General features: G+C 36.6%; 1 protein-coding gene across 1 annotated transcript in view; it reads left to right on the forward strand.

Moving 5' to 3' along the window:
- Positions 1–23,781, forward strand: part of LOC100891641 (transducin beta-like protein 3) — a 63,001-nt gene that overhangs the window by 36,126 nt on the left and 3,094 nt on the right. The window contains exons 13-21 of the mRNA XM_030984503.1: positions 1,424–1,585; positions 1,805–1,873; positions 2,363–2,433; positions 9,827–9,983; positions 10,687–10,745; positions 11,524–11,627; positions 13,026–13,097; positions 18,505–18,663; positions 19,062–19,155. Coding sequence (XP_030840363.1) covers positions 1,424–1,585; positions 1,805–1,873; positions 2,363–2,433; positions 9,827–9,983; positions 10,687–10,745; positions 11,524–11,627; positions 13,026–13,097; positions 18,505–18,663; positions 19,062–19,155 — 947 coding nt within the window. The remainder of the gene's footprint in view (positions 1–1,423; positions 1,586–1,804; positions 1,874–2,362; positions 2,434–9,826; positions 9,984–10,686; positions 10,746–11,523; positions 11,628–13,025; positions 13,098–18,504; positions 18,664–19,061; positions 19,156–23,781) is intronic.

Genomic DNA, 23,781 nt, shown 5'->3' on the forward strand with positions numbered 1-23,781 from the left:
ATTTTGAATTTTTAGCTTATTTTCAAAAGTGTTTGTTCAAATTCCATGAAACTTGTACCCAAGGGTTATCAAGTATCACAAATCATATGACACAAATTCCAGGTCACAAGGTCAAAGGTCATTTTAGGTCAGTAGACTTGGATTATGTTTTCACAACTTACATGTAATATGAGAATAAATTAATCAATTTTTGTTATTTGTTCATGATTCTTAGTCAAGATTCACTTCAAAATGCTGATTATATTCAGAGGATTTCATTTTTTGGGCCTACTAATGGGCCATCCTGCCTATAAATAATGTTCCAACCTCAATTTTTCATCATATCGAATTGCGTAATGCAGGCGAGACCGCCGAGAGCGTTTCCCTTGTTTACTCTTGCGGCGCAAAGGCCGCACCCCGTCTTTTTGATATTTTCTCTTCCAAAAATACTGCGGCCTTTACGCCGGCAAATAAGGTAGTCATTATTCCAATGCATGCCAGACAGTAAAGTCTCCGTTTTGTTCAGTGATTTTGTTAATAATGTGATTTATTTTGATTTTCCAATGAACAAATTTTCTTTTTAAAATAAAAAAACGGGGAAACAAAACCGTCTCAATTGAAAACGAATAGTGCCATGGACGGTCGGATACCGGATGGTTAAACGTTTGACCACAGCAATTAAATACTAATTTATTATTATTAGCATTATTACTAGAACAGATAAGAACTGATAAGATTTTAGGGTCATGAGGTCAAAGATAAAAGGGTATATGAAAAATAGCTTGTAATCACGATATTCTGAAAACCTGTTAATGGATTACAATTAAACTTGAATTCGAAAAATTGCCTTTGTTTTGGTTTGTGAAATCGCTCTATGGCGGAGGCATCATTTCAACTGCACGCAGTCGAAGTTCCATCTAGTTTAAGGACATTCAATCTGTTTTTGTGTGTCAAGAGGTTAGCATCTCTGCATATCAATGCTGATCTATTAATTAATCTAACAAAACAAAACTGACGTATTTGAGAAAGATATTTTTTAAGTGTTCATGTGGGAGGCTGTTAGTCAAAGCTTAGAAGACTGAAGTAGAGATCTAATCAATGAATTTTTGTTTCTGAAGATCAACTTGATATGACAGCGGTGTTCCTCTAAAGGCTTTTTAACATGTGAGGCAGGATACCATTGCACATTTTGCTAAAGCAAAATGAATGGTAAGTTGGGATGAAAATAAAGTAGCTTCACTAACAAAGGTTCTCACTTTTCTGTGTTTTTTAAGATACAGAAATTTGAAGCGCATTATGCTTATGTCTTCAGAAATACCACTGCAGTTTTCATGTACAAGGCTTAAAACATACATTAACAGGTGTTCCATGATTTATTTAACGTTCAAAGTGTTAATCAGAAAGTATGCAAATTATTATTGACAACCCTTGTCACCTCTGCTAGGATATCAACTCTGTCTCCCTGTCTCCAAACGACAAACTACTAGCTACAGGGTCCCAGGATAGAGTAGCCAAGCTGTGGCATATGGATAAGGAAGTACTTCTTGGGTCATTTAGGGGTCACAAGAGAGGAATCTGGTGTGTGCAGTTTTCGCCGACAGATCAGGTGAGTTGGATGTCATGGACATTTGATTGATTTCATCTGCTTTATAATACATTACCATGTGATTAACATGAGAGTCATATGCTAATAGGCAGATATTTGTGTGGCAACTTGAATTTGTGTATTCCCATGTGGCAATCTTAAAAAATATACTTTCCACGTTTAAAAATCTGCCATGATGATGATGGTGTTGAAAATTACGATGTTTTATTTAACTTTCAGGCTCTTGCAACCAGTTCAGCTGATGGGAGCATTAAGATTTGGGCTCTCTCTGACTTCAGTTGTGTAAAGGTAAGCCTATCGTAAGATTTCTTACAATGGCCATGTTTTTCTGTTGTTTAGAAAAGAGATGAGTTAGTACATAACATTTGAAGCTAACAACTTTATCTTAGAATGGTGTCCCTACAAGGTTCAATCATTTTAAACAAGGAGATTTTAGAGTTATTCCTCTTCTTGTTATTTTGTTTACCAATCCAATCTTCTCAATGTAGATGCAATGAGCTTAAAAGCCTTGTTCAGATATGATATTTTGCAAACAGCAGTGGTTTATATGATAATGTAACATGCAAAACTTTCCACTTATCTGTATCTTTCAATACAGAGTGAATACGCGCAGGACCTTTGTTATTCGCAGGCACTTTTAATTTTACATGTCAATGAATATTGACATGTAAAATTAAAAGTGCCCGTTTACCCCTTCGTACCTGAACACACCTTTATTGTTATTATTCTAACTGGAGTATTGCATGTTTAAGGTGTGTTTTTCACTTTTCATTACAGACCTTTGAAGGGCATGATGCCTCTGTTCTGAAAGTGATATTCCTGACTAGAGGTATGCAGCTTTTATCAAGGTATGATATAGTTCTTCAAACTCCATGAATGTTGGTGGGTACCTCATGACATCAATCACACCACTCGTACATAACAACTAGTAATCACTCAAAGCACTAGCATAAAGGACATTGATATCACACAAACTAAACCAATTGTGCTACACTAAACAGTGTCCATAAAGGAAAATATGGACATTAATAGTCATACACTGCATGAACTACTTCAGAAATGCAGTGAGTAAATACTCACTGCACTTCTGAAGTAGTTTTTGTCACGCCTGCGTAGCAAAAAGCAAGACATAGGCGCCGCTTTTCCGGTGGCGACGGCAGCGGCGTCAACATAAAAAATTTAACCAAGGTTAAGTGTTTGGATTTTTGATATAATTTTAAAAGTGTAAGTTATTATTCAAAAAAACTTAGACAAAAGGGTTATGAAGTATCCCCAATCATGTGAGTAGAATTTCAGGTCACTGAGTCAAGGTCAAAGGTCATTTCAGGTCTGCAAACTTAGACTTTGTTATGGCATTAACATCAAGATTTTGAATTTTTAGCATTAATTCAAAAGTGTTTGTTCAAATTCCACGAAACTTGTACACAAGGATTATCAAGTATCACAAATTATATGACACAAATTCCAGGTCGCAGGTCAGTAGACTTGGATTATGTTTTCACAGCTTAATATGAGAATTAAAAAATAATTTTTTGTTTTTATGCCACTGCTACAGAGTACATGTAGCCGGAGGCATTATGTTTTCGAGTTGTCCATCCGTACGTACATACGTCCCGTTCTCGTGATTGCGTTATCTCAAAAACCAATTTATGAATTCCCGCCAAACTTGGGTCATGTATGTATCTTGCAAAACCAATGAACTGATGAGATTTTGGGATCACGATATCCAAGTTCAAAGGTCACAGGGCTCATTATGTATGCAAAAAATAGCTTGTGATCGCGTTATATCAAGAACCCATCAATGGATTCCCGCCAAACTTGGATCATGTATGTATCTTGCAGAGCCAATGAATTGATTAGATTTTGGGGTCACAAGATTCAAGGTCAAAGGTCACAGGGCTGATTATGTATGGGAAAATAGCTCGAGATCACGTTATCTCAAGGATGGATTGATGGATTCCCTCCAAACTTGGGTCATATATGTATCTTGTAGAGCCAATGAACTGATTAGATTTTGGGACCACGAGGTCAAATGTCAAAGGATATGGGGCTCATTATGTATGCGAAAATAGCTTGTGAACGTATTATCAATAGAACCAACAGATGGATTACTATCAAACTCAAAACATGTATCTTGCAGAGCCAATGAAGTGATTAGATTTTAGGTTCATGAGGTCAAAGATCGAAGGGTCAAACATGTATATGAAAAATAGCTTGTAATCCCATTATTCTGAGAATCTTTTTTAGTGGATTACAATCAAACTTGAATTTTAAAAATTGCTTCTGTTTTGGTTTGTTAAATTGCTCCATGGCGGAGGCATCGTTTTCGACTGCATGCAGTCGAAGGTCCATCTTGTTCATAATTTATTAAAGTTATCAATCTTGGTACAAATAATAGTAAATAATTCTTCTGATGATTCATAGTCAATATTCACTTCAAAATGCTGATTATATTCAGAGGATTTCATTTTGGGGGGCCTGCTAATGGGCCACTCTGCACATAAATAATGTCCCAACCTCAATTTTTATGCATTATGTTTTCGGGTTGTCCGTCCGTATGTACGTCCCGTTCTCGTGATCGCGTTATCTCAAGAACCCATTGATGGATTCCCGCCAAACCTGGGTCATGTATGTATCTTGCAGAGCTAATGAACTGATTAGATTTTGGGGTCACATGTTCACAGGGCTGATTATGTATGCAAATTTTTTTTTTTTTTAATGTTTTAGCCCTCCATAGGCTATTTTATTGAGTCAAACAAACATTTTTACAATTCAATGAAATTAAGTCTTTCCTTAATTCAAACAAAACAGAATACTTTCACATTTCTCTCCTTGTTGTCCATACAAACAAATGTTGAAGTGCCTGCCATTTTGTAAAAAATTTGTTATGCATACCAGATATAGAATGGATATATCTCTCGTCTTCATAATATTGAATAATTTTCTTCTTCAAAGAACTAAAATTTGGAATTTTGTTATTAAGCTTTTGAACAAATAGTTGATGCTTAATCAAAGTCACCATGCAATTTAAAGCATTGTTTCTTTTGTCTTCAAAACCAAAAATTACATTTTCTAAATTAAACTCTATCTGTAATCGAGAACCTTCATTTATCCATTTCACCATTTCGTTCCAGATTTATTTAAATAAATATATATAGGATTTTATTGAAATCAAAACATCAAAAACCAAGAGCAAACAGTCCAAAGACTGACAACTGTCTTGGGTACAAAAATATAATTTAAATCAAATATACATAATAAAATAGTAGTAATGAATAAATACATAAGTTACATAAGTTAAAATATCAAATAACTAAACTATTATCAATAAATATTGCAAAAAGGACATATAAACAATAAGTATACATCATTACAATTACGTCAAAAGAGGGCTCTCGAGCTGTGCAAAATCTAAATCAGGTACAGACCGAGAGTCCAATAAAAGAAAATTAAAATGCATAAGACTGGGTTTAAAAAAGATCAATAGTGAAAAGAGGGGAATATGTCAGCTAAAGAATAATTTTTAAAATTTAAAGTATTGAGAAGGTACAAGTAACATACAATAAAGAAATTCCCAAGAGAGCATAGTAAGAGAATAGAGTAAGATAGAGGAAGAGAGAGGGAGAAAATAAGAAAGGAGAGGAGAGAGGGAGAGAGAGAGAGAAAGAGAGAAGGAAGAGGATAGGAAGAAAGTTAGGGAAATATCAATACCATCTGTAGAATTTGTAAAAACAGTCCAGGTATTCAACATTGTAGACATCATTGCAATTAACCCGAAATACATGAAACATACAATAAAGAAATTCCCAAGAGAGCATAGAGAGAGAAAAGAGTAAGCTAGGGGAGAGAGGGAAGAAAAGAAAAGGAGAAAGAGAGAAAGAGAGAGAGAGAGAGAGAGAAAGAGAGAGAGAGGGAGAGAGAGAGAAGGAAGGGGATAGGAAGAGAGTTAGGGAAATATCAATACCAACTGTAGACTCTGTAAAAACAGCCCAAGTATCCAAGCATTATAGACATTGTAATTAATCTGAGATACATGTAACATACAATCTGTAGAATCTGTAAAAACAGTCCAGGTATTCAACATTGTAGACATCATTGCAATTAACCCGAAATACATGAAACATACAATAAAGAAATTCCCAAGAGAGCATAGAAAGAGAAGAGAGTAAAACAGATGGAGAGAAATAGGAAAAGAGAAAGGGGGAGAGAGAGAGAGAGAGGAGAGAGAGAGAGAGAGAAGGAGATAGGAAGAAAGTTAGGGAAATATCAATAAAATCTGTAGACTCTGTAAAATGAGAAAGTATCTAAACATTGTAGACAATAGACATTATTGCAAGAATTATGAAGTACATGTACATAAAGGAAAAAGAAACATGTGTAATCTACCAAAGAAGAATGGAAGAAGAAGGAGGAGGAAAAGAGAAGAATTTGAGAAAGAGAGGGGAAAACACCAGAAAGGAAATTAGAAATTGGTAGATTTACACAAGTTTCATCATGTTGATTACCTTCACTGCCTGTGGTATAAAAGAATTTTGGTATCTGGATGTACGGCATGTTGGTTGGCAAAGAGGGTCACTGTTTCTTAACTGGCGAAAATTTGGTAAGGAATCCCTACGTGGAGGGAGCATGGAAGAATGTCTGGATTGCAAGAGTGATTTAACAAAATTTATGAACAATTGTTGTCGTCTATCTGCAAGGGATGGAATCTGTAAAACTTGAAGGGCGTGAAGGTAATCAACATAACTATATCCCAAAATGATACGGCAAGATCTTTTTTGGACTCGTTCGATCTTGTTCGACTGATTGGCAGTAATAGATGATGACCACACTGGGGAGGCATATTCAACTAACGGTCTAATATACATAATATAAATAGCAACCAAATCCTCTAGTGGAGCTTTGTGTTTTCTAAGAACACAAAGGATGTAAAAACGTCGTGATGCTTGTTTGACAGCATTCTCGACTTGTCTATCCCATTTCATATCAGACTGTAAGTGCACTCCCAATAACTTAACAAACTCAGTAGGCTGAAGGACAGAGTCACTGATGCTAACTTCGGGCATAACAATCTGGTTCCGAAGGAAAGAGATATGCAATACCTTACACTTCTCAGGCTTAGGGGTCATCTGATTATCAACAGAACACTCGGTGATCAAAGATAAATGATCTTGCAATACGGAGGGTTGAGATTTGTGTCTGATTTCAGCGACACTCAAATCATCAACATATTTCCATCTCAGAGGAGTAGAGGTTGCAACATCATTTATCATGATTAGGAAAAGAATGGGGCCGAGCCTCGTACCTTGCGGTACTCCACATGTAACAGGCAGGGGCCCACTAAAGGTAGATCCTAAACGTACACAGTGAGATCTGTTCTCCAAGTAGCTACACAAGAAAAGGATAGTATTTGGATCAGTACCTAAATCAAACAACTTCTCAATCAGCACATTGTGATTGATGTGATCAAATGCCTTAGCATAATCAATAGTACAGACTGAGGCAACATAACCAGGTTTGTCAAGACCTTTCAAGATCGAATCGATCATACTTATTAAATAGTGAGAGGTTGATGATCCTTTCATATTACCGAACTGTTGACTATCAATTTTGCTCATAATGTCTTGATATAACCATTTAGTGAGAAATGCTTCAAAAACCTTTGCAAAGGTAGGGGTGAGTGATATTGGTCTTAGTTGGTCAACAGTATTACATGGTGTATTCTTAGGGATTGGAACAATGTCTGAAACCTTCCAACAATCCGGAAAATTCCCAGTTTCTAAACATTTATTAAAGACCATAGTCAAAGGACCTGCTATCTCAGGAGCGAATTCACAGATAAGTCTAGTGGGTAGGTCATCATGGTGTGTGGATTTAGATGGTTTGAGTTTGCACAGTTCATGATACACTTGATAAGCTTCAATGCTGGGAGGAGGATGTGAAGCAGGCAAGAAAGCCGGTAGAGAAGATCTTTCGAGCGGAGGTAATTGACAACAAATTCCTGCGAAATGGTTATTGATGAAACTTGCTTGCTCAGATAAGCACATTTCACTACCAGGTAGAACAGTAGACTTCTTTTTCATCCCGGTGATCTTGCGTATTTGTTGATGCCAATTACTTGGATGACATTTCCGAAGATCTTTCACCTTGTTGGAATAGAAAGCAGCTTTACGTACCTGGACTTCACGCTTAACTTGATTGCGAAGGCTCTTATAACGTGCCATGTTATTGGAATCAAAGGCTGCTTGCCTTTCTTTGATGAGAGACAGGATTCGCTTGGTGATCCAGGGCTTATCATCTGCCTTGCGAATTATGGAGATGATAGAAAAATGCAATTGTAAAAGAAATGTACAATATCTTCCAACTCTTTTTTACAAAACGAATATTTATCGTTACTCACTATTTTCATCTTATACAGTTGCTTGTTCAAATACAGAATCCTATTTACTATCTTAAACTGAAAATACCTTAAACCAATATCTGGAGTAAAACGAAATATCATTCTATGATATTTCTGCATTCTTATACATTCAGGGGTATAATCTAAATGTCGTTCCCATTTCCTACATATTGAGTTAACACAATTTGTTTTTCCAAGAAAAGTTTTGTAAATATATTGACAACCTTTTATGTCATGTACTAATATTTTGATATGTGACAGCATTAGAGGATCTACTACATTTCTTTCACATTTTTCAATATGCATTTGATATCGACACTTTATAGCTTGAGTTACAGAGTAATAAGACAAATAATTTAGTTTCAAGCAGAATTTTTTTTCACATTGCTCACGAGTCAGAAGTTTTCCCTTATCATCAATCAAATCATTTATACATCTGATGCCTTTTTCATACCAAGATTTAAAAAATACAGATTTTTGTCCAATTTTTATTGAGCTATTTCTCCACAACGGATAAGTTAACCAATCATCTCCCTCTATACGACTCAACATAGACAGAGCGTGAAACACATGTCTCCAAAAAGGATTAGCAACTTCATGAGACAATGCCGAAAAATATTCATCACCAAACTCTACTACAAATGGTTTTGTTAAAAACGATTGCATTAAATGACTAACATCATTACATGTTCCTAAAACCATTCTTCGAAGCCATGTTAACTTTAGTGACATGTTAAAAAACTCAATATCTGGCATTTTAAGTCCCCCTTCTTCATATGTACCAACAACCTGTTTCCTACTACCAGTAATTTTATCTGGCTTATTCTTCCATATAAAGTTAAAGAACTTAACTTTTATAGTTTTCATTAACTTAGCTGAAGGATCTGGGATTGCCATGAAAGATGATTAATCTGTGGTAACAGTAATGATTTAGCAACTGTAACTCTTCCAAGAACCGTAATGTTCCTTTTGATCCAAGAAATCATCTGGCGTTTTACTTTGTCAAAAATTCTATCATAGTTATAATCTGGTATTTTGTCAATAACAACATGAAAGTCAGCACCAAGATAACGAAAAAAAAATCATTATGTACAAAATTCACTTGTCTTCCTTCTAATTCTATATCTTCATTACATTTTGAGGCCCCAATCCAAATTGTGTTTGTTTTATGGATATTGATCTTCAGCCCACTACAGTTTCCAAATGTATGCAAAAATAGCTCGGGATCACGTTATCTCAAGGATGGATTGATGGATTCCCTCCAAACTTGGGTCATGTATGTATCTTGTAGAGCCAATGAACTGATTAGAATTTGGGGTCACGAGGTCAAATGTCAAAGGATATGGGGCTCATTATGTTTGCGAAAATAGCTTGTGAACGTATTATCAATAGAACCAACAGATGGATTACTATCAAACTCAAAACATGTATCTTGCAGAGCCAATGAAGTGATTAGATTTTAGGTTCATGAGGTCAAAGATCGAAGGGTCAAACATGTATATGAAAAATAGCTTGTAATCCCATTATTCTGAGAATCTTTTAGTGGATTACAATCAAACTTGAATTTTAAAAATTGCTTCTGTTTTGGTTTGTAAAATTGCTCCATGGCAGAGACATCATTTTCGACTGCACGCAGTCGAAGGTCCATCTAGTTCATCTTGCATAATGCAGGCGAGACCACTGAGAGAGTTTCCCTTGTTATATTATTACCCTCACTTAGAAAGCGGGATTACTCTAATAGCTTCTGTTATTTCAGTTATGAATTTCTCTTTATTATCCACCAAAGATGGTACCAAAGGCAATACTTTTGTATGAATCTTTTTTTTTATAAAATCCTCCTCCAGTGGTTCTGATGGTCTTCTAAAGCTGTGGACGATCAAGACCAATGAATGTGTGGCCACTCTAGATGAACATAGTGATAAGTTGTGGTCAGTTACTGTTGACCGGTCAGAGCAGAAGGTTGTGACGGCTGGCGCTGATTCTAACATACTCATATGGGAGGTCAGTAAAATCGTACTACAGAATTGCTGTTTTTTTTTAGGGGGGAGGGGGTTCAAATCTGTATTTCTTTTTATGGCTTTCAGAGGAGGAGGAGGTTCAAATGTAGGCAGTTTCAAATGACAAGGTGTTTTTCTTCACAACGTTGTATATTTTGATAGTTAATTTCAAAGATGACCCATATGGAACGCTGTCTAAAATTTGCCCTTATTCCTGAACTTTGGTAAGATGTTTCAACAAATTTTTATTTTCTATCATATGCATAATATTATAGCCTTTGGTCATACACATCATGTGGTATCAATGGAACAAAAGAAAAAAAAATTGGTCCGCACAAGCTCAAAGTTATTTTTTTTATATACTGTATATAGATATATGGTTTGATAAGGATATATATGATTGCAACCCCTTCTGATGTGCATGTCGGTGTACAGTACAGTATATATGAAGTTAACTAGGCATTTTCATATTGAGTTGGTCTATGTTTATGTATTTCTTTTGTTCCAAGTTTCATAATCACTCCGTAGCCACAGAAATAAAAAATATGTCTCTGATTGTATTAAAGATGGTCTGTATAATGCTGAATGCTTATAAACGTATTTGTTTTATGTTGAACCGATTGTTCAGTTATCTAATCACGATTTTAGTGGAAAGAAAGTTGCTATAATGTACATAAATATGGACTTTATGTTGTATACTTGATCAGGATGTGACTCAGATTGAGTATGAGGAGAAAGCAGAGAAAGAAGAGGATCAAATTCTCAAGTAAGTTTTTCTATATATATCTTATATCTTTATATGTATCCTGGGGGCTGCATTATTAGGTTTCCAGTCATTAATCCTCGTTATGTTTAATAATGCAGGTTAAGCTCTAGTATATTTGTTTATTGTACACTGTATATGGAAATGTGTATCTCTTCTCCATTTTTATGCCTCCATTACGAAGTAGCCGGAGGCATCATGTTTTTCGGGTTGTCCGTCCGTACGTTCCGTTCTCGCATTATCTCAAGAACCGATTGATGGATTCTTGCTAAACTTGGGTCATGAATGTATCTTGCAGAGCTAATGAACTGCTTAGATTTGGGAGGCACGAGGTCAAAGGTCACAGGACTCATTATGTGTGCAAAAATTGCTTGTGATCGCATTATCATTAAAACAGATAGATGGATGACCATCAAACTCAAAACATGAATGTATCTTGCAGAGTCAATGAACTGAGTAGATTTTGGGGTCATGAGGTCAAAGGTCATGGGGCTCATTATGTATGCAAAAATAGCTTGTTATCACAATATTCTGAGAACCTGTAAATGGATTACAATCAAACTTGAATTTTAAAAATTGATTCTGTTTTGTTTTGTAAAATCGCTCTATGATGGTGGCATTTATCTCTCTTTCACCGCCATTTTTGTGTCTGCCCATCTCTCTCCCCATTACATGTATGTGTACTTGTCTATTTGCCTGTGTAATATGTGTATCTCTGTTTACCTCGGTTTTCTATGTTCTTGTCTGAATATTTTCCTCTTATGGCCACTCTCTAAATTAGGAAGCAGCAATTGTCCAACCTGATGCACTCTAAGAAGTTCACTAAGGCTCTTAGACTGGCCATCACCCTAGACCAGCCTTTCAAAGCCCTAGGCATAATCAGAAGTGAGTATTAATCACCATGTTTAAGATGCTCAAAAGGTTAATTTTAATAATAGTCAGTTATTTACTTGAATGCTACTTATGTTGTCATGGTTGCATGAAGGTGCAAGGTTCTCAAATGTCTTGTATGCCTCTGCCCACGGAAGGTGGTGCTGGAGGCATTGTTTTCTCAGGTTGTCCGTCTGTACGTCTGTCCTGCTAAATCTGAAGAACCCATAGAGATATGAGGCTCAAACTTGGTGATACTTTGTATTACCAAAGGAAGATGATCTGATTAGATTTTGGAGTAACTAGGTCAAAGGTCACAGAGGTCAACTTATGGAATTCCAGGGATTCCCCCTCGTTATTGCGATATCTCAAGCAAAATAACAAAATTTGACTTACCGGTAGCTCAGTAAATATGGCTTTTTTTTTGGTGTTACAGTACCGTAATTAACGGTGTATTAACCACACTTTTTTGCCGCCGAAAAAAATTCAAAATCGGGGGTACACCAAAAAAAAAAAAAATTGTATTTATGCCCCTCCACCTGGCGCCATGCCTGGCAATGTCTCCCAGCTCAGTAATCGGTGTGTTGGCTCACCACTCGGAAACTAGAACAACACACAAATTTGTCTGTCATCTTGGTTTGAAAGTAATCTTTCTCATAGATCTCAATATGTAGTTTATAATAATAATTCCTCCAATTTTTCTTCTATTACACGGCGTACCACAAGGTTCTACCCTAGGTCCTCTACTGTTTTTTAATTTACATTAATGATCTTACACATTCATGGGTTTTTTTAACACGGACCTGGCTTGCTGCCCACAGATTCCGCAATTATTTTTTTTAGGGCGAAAAGAGGGGTGCGGTTAATACACAAGGGCAGTTTATACACCGTTAATTACGGTATATCAATATCGATATGACTGAGCAATATGGAAACAATATTGGTCAGTCATCCGGAAACTGCACTAAAGATATTGAATATACTGATTTATTGTACCACTTGGAAATCCTTATATAGATAATAATATGTTTGATTAGATTTGGGAGTAATAGGGCTAAAGGTCACAGAGGTCAACTTATTAAATTCAAGGTACTGGTACCGTTAACGTGATATCTCAAGAACCAATAGAGATACGAGGCTCATCATATACTGAATTTATGGCAGAGGCATATAGGAGCCCAGTCGCATTTGTCTTGTTTTTGTTTAAATCATTATTTGTAATTATGTAATACAAAACATCAAGTAACCTATTTGTCACTAATACATGTACTGAATTAGTACGTCTACCAAACCTGTGGCAATCCAAGAATATAGAACGCGGTGGGTTCACAAAAATGTGAGACTCTTTGAGTCATGTAAATGCAAATTGTGCTAAAAAATTCTTTTTCTGCCCCTTCAATTTGTCTTTTACAGCAATACTAGAAGAACCAGATGGAGAGGCCCAACTTGCAATCACCATCACAAAACTGAGGCCTGATCAAATAGGTGAGTAGTAAGGCTGTACACGGATATTCCAGGTACTCGTTGGTTTGACAACTACACATGTACAGTACTATTTCTTGTACACGTGTACACACAGAGACCTGTGAAAGAGTGAAAGGGATGTGAATCTTAGTCTTTACTACAAAGTTTACAAACCGGTGAGACACACCACGCTTTCTTAAAATCATTTTAACAACTTATAAATATTGCTAGTGATGTGCTTCTTCCCCTACTTCGGCCCAAGGTCAACGCTAGACATACAGGATATCTAAAATTTGCAACAGCAAACATGATAAGTGATAGAAATTGTGTAGATTGCAAGCGGTATTCTAGCAAGTGCTAGAGCGGTCAGGTGTATGCGGCAGTCTAGACTCTTCGCGAGCGGTTTCCTTGGAATTAATAAAGAAACTCCCCTCACTAAATACAAAATACGCACGCGACGGGGGCTATGAAGACATGTGCTTTCCCAGAACTCAATACCGTATTTGCCGGCGTAAAGGCCGCAGTATTTTTGGAAGAGAAAATATCAAAAAATCCCTTTACTGCTATTATGTAAAAATGCGAAGAGCAGGTGAATATTCATGTGACACCTGCATAATAGCAGTGAAGGGATGTTCCTTTGTCTACCTGAGGAACTGTATATTTTGTCCACTTTCTTTGTCCATCATATTCATAGTGTTTGCAGCGAGAGAGTAAAAAAAAAAAAAAAAAACTGCAAGTCAAAACCATGAAAGACAGCACAAATTTGTACATATGGGACAACAATAAAAGGTGATGGACATTTCTATAATACATGTAGCTGTCTAGAATAACACATGTCTTATCGACAATTATGTGTTACGGTATATTTTTGAAATGAAGGGCAAAGTTTTGTAAATCTACTGGTAGATCTAGATTTAAGTTTTTGCCATAGCTAAAGCAACCTCAATCCAGTCTCCAGTCAAGCTATGGCGCAATACACAAGAGAAAGCATCAGAGTCGGGATAGCCGAGCGGTCTAAGGTGGTGGTTTCGGGTCCCAATTTACATTTGTACGCAAGAGTTCGATCCCGCCTTCGACGAAAGTTTTTTTTTTTTTTTTTTTTTTAAATGTCAAAATCAGGGGTGTGGCCTATGCGGCGCTGCGGCTTTATCGCCGGCAAATACGGTATGCGTATTCATGAGCACATTCACAACTGAAGTATGAGGCTGTGCAAATCAAATCGTGAATGCATAAACAGCTGGAGTGAACAGCCAATGTGGTAGCAGAATGATGTACATATGTCATGAATGTTGAATTTGTTTACGTGCTTCAGATCGGACGGTAGCGCGCTCGATCGAGCAGAGATACTAGATCACATGGCCCGGGTGCCGGTGAGGGGGGAAAGAGAGAGAGAGATTAAAACAGTGTACATGTGTATTCGACCATATGTCTGGACCAGAGCTCAAAATACACGGGGGCGGTGGGCGATTCGCCCCCGTGAGCTCCATAATCGCCCCTGTCAGGTTGCTCACGGGGGCGATTGCAGATTAAAAATCGCCCCCGTGGAATAAAGATTATCTGTTCTGATATAACTTTAACACAATATTGAGTATCAATTTTCAAACCTTAAACCAATGAAATGGAACTTAAATGGCACTTTCTCTCCCATCGCTATGAGTATTACCGATACAAGCAACGGAAGCTGGCAGTGCAGCTAGGGCGACCGTCAGCAGAGGCTATACTGCGCCGGTAGTACCGGTGTAACGCCGCTGACGCCCAATATCTGATGGAGCTAAAGAGGATCGCACAAGGACATGGAGAAGTTTTTCGTTGTGAAAAGTGTGAATCCTCTGAAATCTGGTTATTCTAAAAGACCAGCAAATATTGTAACTCGACCAGTAAATCAATATTGAGAAGAAGATCACCAAAGATGTTGCAGGGGGATATAGGCGGTTTAGGGGGTTTAACCAACCCCCTTGGCTGCCAAGTGAAAATGTGATGTGCATAGAAAAATGCTATCATGTGTCCAGACCTACACAGTATTAGAAGATGTCAGTAGATGCCAGGAAAACATCACTAACGGGGGTTTGAAATAGCACCAAAAAAAAATCGCCTCGCCGCTTTGGCTATTGTTATTTACAAACCAGGTTTGTAAATAACAAAAGGAGGTTTGAGCTCAAACCTTGCTTTGTGAATTCGGGCCATAATGTTTTCGGGTTGACCGTTCGTACGTCCCGTTCTCGTGATCGCGTTATCTATAGATCCGATCAATGAATTCCTGCCAAAATTCAACCATGTATGTATCTGGCAGAGCTAATGAACTGATTAGGTTTTGGGGTCAGGGGGGGTCAAAGGTCACAGGGCTCATTATGTATGCAAAAATAGCTTGTGATGACATTTTCTCAAGAACCGATTGATGGATACCTGCCAAACTTAGGTCATGTATGTATCTAGCAGAGCTAGTGAACTGATTAGATTTCGGGGTCATGAGGTCAAAGGTCATAGGTCACAGGGCTCATTATGTATGCAAAAATAGCTTGTGATCGCAAGAACCGATGGATTAATTCCTGCCAAACTTCAGTCATGTATGTATCTTGCAGAGCCAATGAACTGAGTAGATTTTGGGGTCATGAGGTCAAAGATGTCATATATGAGAAATAGCTTGAAATCACAATATTCTGGGAACCTGTCGATGGATTAACAATCAAACTTGAATTTGAAAAATTTCTTCTGTTTTGGTTTGTAAAATTGCTCTATGACGGAGGTATCATTTTCGACTGCGCACAGTTGAAGATCCATCTAATTTAAGTGGGCTTTAAAAAATGCTATAAGAAAACAACCAAGGAACATATGACTTTGACTCCCATATCTGAGGAACTACTTAGTTGAGGATACATGCCTCACTCTAGGCTTTGGACATGGTGTGATAACCGAGATCCCCCATTCAAAGTCGTCTTTCATAACCACTGAACTTTCTTGACACCTTCAGGTCAAATATTCACCTTTCTTTTCCTCTTAACTGTTCTTTGATAGAGTGTTAAAGGTACTATGTCCTTTTTGCAGGCCACATCAAATTCTGTAGAACTTTGCAGGAATTATGAATATGTCATGTATGTCCTATCTGTGAAATTTAAGCATTAGCAGTGTCCTAATTTTCCAATTATGCAAGGAAACCTGTTTACTTGCTAGACTTCACTGTCAGACACTATTGAGTGACTGACTGGCTTTTTTTCTTCTTTGGTAATAACATACATAAAATAAGCATTTGTGTACATCAATAACCCACTTCTTGTAATGGCCAAAATTAAACTGATTGAATCTTTGCGCAGCATAAAACATACGACCATTCGGTACAATGGTCTGAAAATCAGACTATTACTTACTGGCTCTATAGCTAATAAGTTGATTCGACAACTAATATTTGTTATTTTCCCTCTTAAAGGCATTTTCAAGCTCCTTTTTTTTTAGGGAAGTTCTAAATTAGTATTATCTTTTGAATGCCGTTGGAATTTAACCTTTTCATTTTTTGGCTTGCAAATGGGACATACACCTGTAGTACCTTAAAGGTTTGCCCAGATGTGCAATATGAACAGGGATGCCAGTTTTCTGGCAATTGCCGCAATTCTGGCTTTTTTAATATTTAAGTTGTGAAATAGACGTGTATCAATCAGATATGATATGAATGAACCAAAGAAAGAAAAAAACATAATTATACTTCGAAATATAATTTTCAGTATATTGCCGTGTAGCTTGTATATTGTATTGTACGGCAGATACAAATGATTTGTCAAAACTGCTGGTGTAAGAGACTGTAATAAAAAATATCTACACTTTGAGGACATGCACTTTCATAATTTTTGAAGTAGGTTCGGCATGTATTTGGAAGTGAAAAATATCGCAAAACAACTGGATCGTTAACTAGCAAGATAACTCACACGCTTTACCAGAGCTGCCAACCAGAACGATTTTATCGTATTTGGTACGACTTTTAGAAGTAAATACGAATTTTTTTTTCGATAAAATATGATTTCCCCCGCCCCCGCCCCCGCCCCCCCCCCCCCCAATTTTTTAATGATAATAATAGGTGTTTTTTTTTCGGGGGAGGGGGTATTTTGTGTGTGTGCCATTTTCAATGGCTAAATGCCCATTCTGTCCTGTAAAAAATCCTACAAGCATCTCACATTGGAAATTTTGGGATGTTCATCGGTTCATCGAACACACCAGTCTTGACAAAATCATTGCATATTCAACCAATGATCCATATAAAAAATTCTCTCTGTATGTAGGAACTGTAAGAGGCATTGATACGTGTACTGTGTAAAAAACAACATTTGGGATTAACCCTTACTGTACTGGGCTATTTTGAGCATCCCCCCCCCCCCATGATCTCGGCCGTCGAATGTCTGATGAACACGAAAATTTGCATGCTTGTAGATATTTACGTAAGGAACAAGATGGTATAATTATTTTTTTCCTAATATGCAAATTTTTGTCGTTATAGCCTAAATAATTATGCAAAATGCTATTTTATGCATTTTACAGAAAACGTGTCAAAAACTTTTTTTCTTACACAAAATAGTTATTTCGATGTAATTAATAATGATAATTTATGCAAATTTGATGCGATTTTCAAATATGTATTTTATTTTTTTTCATTTCTTATTATATGTATTGTTTTTATTTCTAATGTATTTTTTTGTTCTGGAATACATCAAGTTACTTTGAGAAACATATAAAACCAATTTGATATCAATTCATATCTCCCACTTAGGAAGAAATACTCTAAACCCGATTCACATTTCTGCTTGCACAGTACATGAATATATGCAGTTATAGCACTTTTTGATGACATGCGCATACTAATTGTTATGTAACACCTTACAGGTATATCTGATTTTGACAAAAATGGTATCAAAATGTGCGTAAGACTTGAGGAAAAAAAAGTCATGAAACGAAAATTCAAAATTCCAAGCGGTCGCGGCGCAATCTCTGAAAATGTCGAGGGGGGGGCCTCCCCGGCCCCCCCCCCCCTCAGTACAGTAAGGGTTAATGAATACAGATTTTGAACTCCAGAGGTTGGCACGCATGCTATACACATCGCACTAGCGATTTGCGATCCATGCTTGCAGCTGCAGCACATGCGTAACTGTTTGAGCTAGGGCTAGTGTGCGGCAGCTGAAGCTAAGCGAATACTACGCACAGCTAGCTAGCTGTGTTCTAACGTTCATCACCGCTATTAAAGTAAAGGGACTTTTTTTTCCCCGGCCCTACAGACAATTGCCACTGGCATCTCTGTATGAACTCTAAGCACTGTCACGTTGCTCATTGTGTAGTTGGTATCATCCTTCGATATCAATACCATGATGACCTGGCCAAGTTTGCAGATGTTTCCTCTCAAAACCAATAAAATTTCTTGACCACACTCTTTTTTTTCCCTGTTCTTTGATAGAATCTGTGTTGAGGTTTGCCCAGACGTGGAATATGAACTCTAAACACTGTCACGTTGCTCAGTGTGTGCTTGGTATCATCTTTCGATCTCAAGACCCTGATGACCTGGCCAAGTTTCCCGGTGTGAAGGACATTCTAGAAGGACTCATGCCATACACAGGTACATGTGTATGGAGTTTACCATTAATGGGGTATTAGTCCACATGCTAATTCGCTTTGGCTTTGCAACTGACTTTGCAGTCTATGTGCTACATGTTTGCAAACATGGAGAAATTGTATTGAAGAAGGGGGAATGAAATCAGCAGGGGAAAAATAAAACAAAAGGGTTAGGGTGATTTGCCCACCTAAAGTTGGCGAAAAAGCTGTTTGATGAAAGTGGAATGAAATATTAACAGAATTTAATGATGAAATTACGATCGAATTCTTATTGTGAATAGCAGAACACTTGTTTGATCTGGTTTTGCTACTCTATGCTTTCTGATCTCATGGTGTTTACAGCCATGTATATATTCATTAGAAAGGTCTTGATCTATCCTTTTTTATATTTCTTTCCCTTAGATCGTCACTTCCAGCGTCTATCTCGGATGTTACAGCAGGCTATGTTTGTACAGTACACCTGGCAGGTCATGCGAAGGGCTTCTGGCTTACAAGAGTGAGTCGAAAATTGTACCTTCATCATTTCCCTTTCCTTACCTATCTTTTTCATAATTTACCTTATTAAATCAATGTATCTAACTATCTACCTGTTATTTGCTAGTGTACCTAAACTACGCAGCCATTGAAAACTAAAACGTCACATTAGCGCATGCCCCACTCCAATACACTACGTTCCCAGGGTTTACGTGCCCAACCGCACGCCCGCCATCTTCCTCTTTCTATTCTCGCACGCCGAGGTCAAAGATCAAAGGGTCATATATGAGAAATAGCTTGTAATCACAATATTCTGAGAACCTGTTAATGGATTACAAATCAAACTTGAATTTGAAAAAAATTATTCTGTTTTGGTTTGTAAAATTGCTCTATGACGGAGGCATCATTTCCGACTGCGTGTAGTTAAAGTTCCATCTAGTTAAAAAAAAAAATTAATGAAAATTTGGGAATAAACAAGTAAAATCGATTAATTCCAGTGGCAAAAATAAAGCCTTAGATATAAATATAACATTTTTTAATAAAATGTATGTATATAAAGAAGGATAAATCCCTGTTTAAGTGAATGTTCAGATAGATTATACATGTAGCTTGAGGATTTCTTACCCTTTTGCTAGCCATAGTCTACCCAATAAATGACATGTGATGGATGGCACTGCACATCAACTATTAAGTTATGACAGAGTTTTGAGAGACAGAGGCGTCATAACTCCCTAGAAACGATGTTGCCCTTGATCTTGGCAAAGAGGGCTTTGTGAAAAAAAGTAGTGGACAAGTAGCCTTAAAGGTACGTATGTCCCATTTGCAGGCCAAAAAAATGAAAAGGATGAATTCCAACGGCATTTCAAAGATAATACTAATTTAGAGCTTCCCTAAAAAGGGTGGGGCTTAAAAATGTCTTCAAGTGGGAAAATAACGACTATTAGTTGTCAAATCGACTTAGGAGCTATAGAGCCAATATGTAATATTCTTGATTTTCAGACCATTGTACCGAATAGTCATACGTTCTATGCTGCGCAAAGATTCAATCAGTTTAATTTTGGCCATCACAAGAAGTGTGTTATTGATGTAGACAAATGCTCATGTACCCTTTACAGCTCATGTTATGTATGTTATTACCAAAGAAGAAAAAAAAACAGTCACTTGCTCAATAGTGTCTGACATTGAAGTCTAGCAAGTAAACGGGTTTCCTTGCATAATTTGAATATTAGGACACTGCTAACGTTTAAATTTCACAGATAGGACATACATGACATATTCCTAATTCCTGCAAAGTTCTACAGAATTTGAGGTCGGCTGCAAAAGGGATATTGTACCTTTAAAGTGACTTGATAACATTGCCTCGCATTCTGAAACAAAATCCTGGATTTAACTCATGCTGCAATCATAATTTTAAAACCTTTAAGTCAGTCAGGAATCCCATGACTTTTACAAGCCGATCGCCTGTCTGATGATCAAGATATTTTTTATTGGAAATCAAAATTTCATTTTTCGCTTTCTTACAGGTTTTATAACAATACAGTCTTTTGGGGAAAATGAGTATGGTAAACCCAGTCACTCAAAGATTTTCACTTTTTTTAGGCATTTTATGATCACATAGTATATTAACAATTTATGATATACGTAAGCAACAGATTGGTATCTTTATGTTTTCTTACTCTAAAAATATACTTCCAAAGTTTCTAGATGATTGTTATGCCTCCGCCACCGAAGGTGGTGCCGGAGGCATCATGTTTTCGGGTTGTCCGTCCGTACGTCCGTCCCGTTTGACCGTTATCACAATATCTCAAGAACCATTTAAGATTTAAACTTAAGACTCGGGAATAGTATTTATCACCATAGGAAGACGATCTGATTAGATTTTGGAGTACGTAGGTCAAAGGTCACAGGTCACAGAGGTCAACTTATGAAATTCCTTGTATTGAGTTTGTTAGCGCGATATCTCAAGAACCATTTGAGATTTAAACTTCAAACTTAAGGATAGTATGTATTACCATAGGAAGACGATCTGATTAGATTTTGGAGCACGTATGTCAAAGGTCAAGGGTCACAGAGGTCAACTTATGAAATTCCATACATTGAGATTGTTATCATGATATCTCAAGAACCACTGGAGATTTAAACTTCAAACTTAGTGATAGTGTGTATCACTATAGGAAAACAATCTGATTACATTTTGGAGCACGTAGGTCAAAGGTCAAGGGTCATAGAGGTCAACTTATGAAATTCCATACATTGAGATTGTTATCATGATATCTCAAGAACAGGGAATAATTTTCCTGGTATCGCATCGCAATTTGCTATGCATTTTTGCATGACTGCTATACAAAATATCTTTTATGTAGCAGTTTTCTTCCATAGAAATGTACAGAATTTCATTTGAAATATTTATCCATCGCCTGAAATTGCTAATCAAAAAATTTGAAGAAAATTATTCCCTGAAGAACCACTGGAGATGTAAAAACTTCAAACTTAAGGATAGTATGTATCACCATAGGAAGACGATCTGATTAGATTTTGGAGCACGTAGGTCAAAGGTCAAGGGTCACAGAGGTCAACTTATGAAATTCCATACATTGAGATTGTTATCATAATATCTCAAGAACCACTGGAGATTTAAACTTCAAACTTAATGATAGTGTGTATCACCATAGGAAGACAATCTGATTAGATTTTGGAGCACGTAGGTCAAAGGTCAAGGGTCACAGAGGTGAACTTATGAAATTCCATACATTGAGATTGTTATCATGATATCTCAAGAACCACTGGAGATTTAAACTCCAAACTTGTTTAAATTGCTCTATGGCGGAGGCATCATTTTCGACTGCGCGCAGTCAAAATTCCATCTAGTTTTATTTGTAATAGAAATGTGACTAAATATGAAACTCGCTAATCAAATCTTTTCCACCTGCCAATGTTTACTTATGATTTCTCAAGAACAACAATTATTTATGCGGAACCAAAATTATGGAACAAACTGCGTCAAGAACTCCAAATATGCCGAACAATATCAATTTTCAAAAGAAAACTTAAAGAGAAGGTTCATTGATTTAAAAAATTAACTTTATTGTCATTATTGCAAAGGTGACAGTTTGATTGGCCAAGGTTATCAAAAGCCAATGCTTGGAAACATTCAAAGTAATGATTATTAACAATTACAAAACGCTTAGATACAGCCCCGACATAGCGTCTGAAAAGCTCCCCAGTTGCTGCTGAGATATGACGTCACATGTTGAACTTGATGTGCACAAGCAGACGATATCCCATGATATCTCACACAATTTCAGTGCCTGTTTTGTCATCTTTTCTTCAGTTATTTCTCTTACTTCAATACCCTCAGGCGAAATGTTTAATCTATTGCCTCACTCTAAACCCCGTGCATGGTATTATTTTGATGAAAAATGCAAGGATAAAATAAAAAGGAATCCGTCGCTTGTAAACAAAATAAGACGCCATTGTATTTTCATCTGCATACAAAGCGGCATGCTCGGCGTTTCAAGAGGGAACAAATGACGTCCATGCTATCATTTCAGAGGTTTTTTAATTTGAAAGTGTGGTTTCTTTGATTGTTCATTAACCCCCTATCCTGTGTATTTACAAACAAAAGAATTCAGTTATCAGAATGGGGGTCATATCCCTTTTTGAATGGTGTAAAATTCCATCACATTTATATACATTAAACTCATTATAATTTCAGAAATAAAAGCATTGCAATTATGTTCATTCTTTATGGGATGTCGTCTGCTTGGGCAGGGTTGGTTCATATTGTGACGGCATTAAAACATCATTATTTTTCCAGTGAATCTCTCGCATATCCCAGATGCTATGGAGGTTGTTTTATTTGTATTTTTATAAATCACCCGATATGTAGTTGACCTGAAACTTGCATGATGGCCATCTGTTAGCTTACCAGTTTCTAGTGATACGCTATTTGCTATATTTGTGATTTTCTATGAACCCGCACTTTAAGAAATATCTTGTAAATGAATATCTTTAATTACGATTATTTTTTACATAAATGTCTTTTCTGTTTTTTGTCTTTTTGTAATGGATTTGTGCGGTTTAGTTCTGTTTATTGATGCTTTGTGTTATTTTAATCTCTTTATTTCTATCTTGTTTTTAGTAAATTTAAGAAACTTTTTATGTAAATTTTATTATCTTTGGGAATAACCTTGATAGGCCATTGGCCTTTGTTTTTTCGCACCACATTATGATTTAAATTGAAGATGATTGTTAATGTGTATATATTTATATGCATATAAATGACACTTGTGTCTTTTTTAATCAGGTGTGGAAATAAAACTTGAACATGAACTTGAAATTTTGAAGCACAATTTTTTTTTAGGGCTTCAATATTACACCATATCACAGACACTGATAACACATAGGGCCATGCATCTCAGATTTGACATTGTTACACGATTCCTTTAATACTAGCACTGATTTAGACGATTTTGAGAAATGGGCCCCTGGTACTGAAGTGCCAGGGCTATCATGCTATACAAGAACCAATACTAAATCCTTTCCACATAAGTTTTTGTGCATATCAGCTGTATACCTCTCATTTTAATGGATAGGTTGCAAAATCAGCCGATAGTGTACTCAGTTACTTCTTCTTCCATCTGCTTAC

Source organism: Strongylocentrotus purpuratus, unplaced genomic scaffold (assembly GCF_000002235.5).
Source record: "Strongylocentrotus purpuratus isolate Spur 01 unplaced genomic scaffold, Spur_5.0 spur5_scaffold_14, whole genome shotgun sequence".
In the NCBI taxonomy this organism is placed as follows: Eukaryota; Metazoa; Echinodermata; class Echinoidea; order Camarodonta; family Strongylocentrotidae; genus Strongylocentrotus; species Strongylocentrotus purpuratus.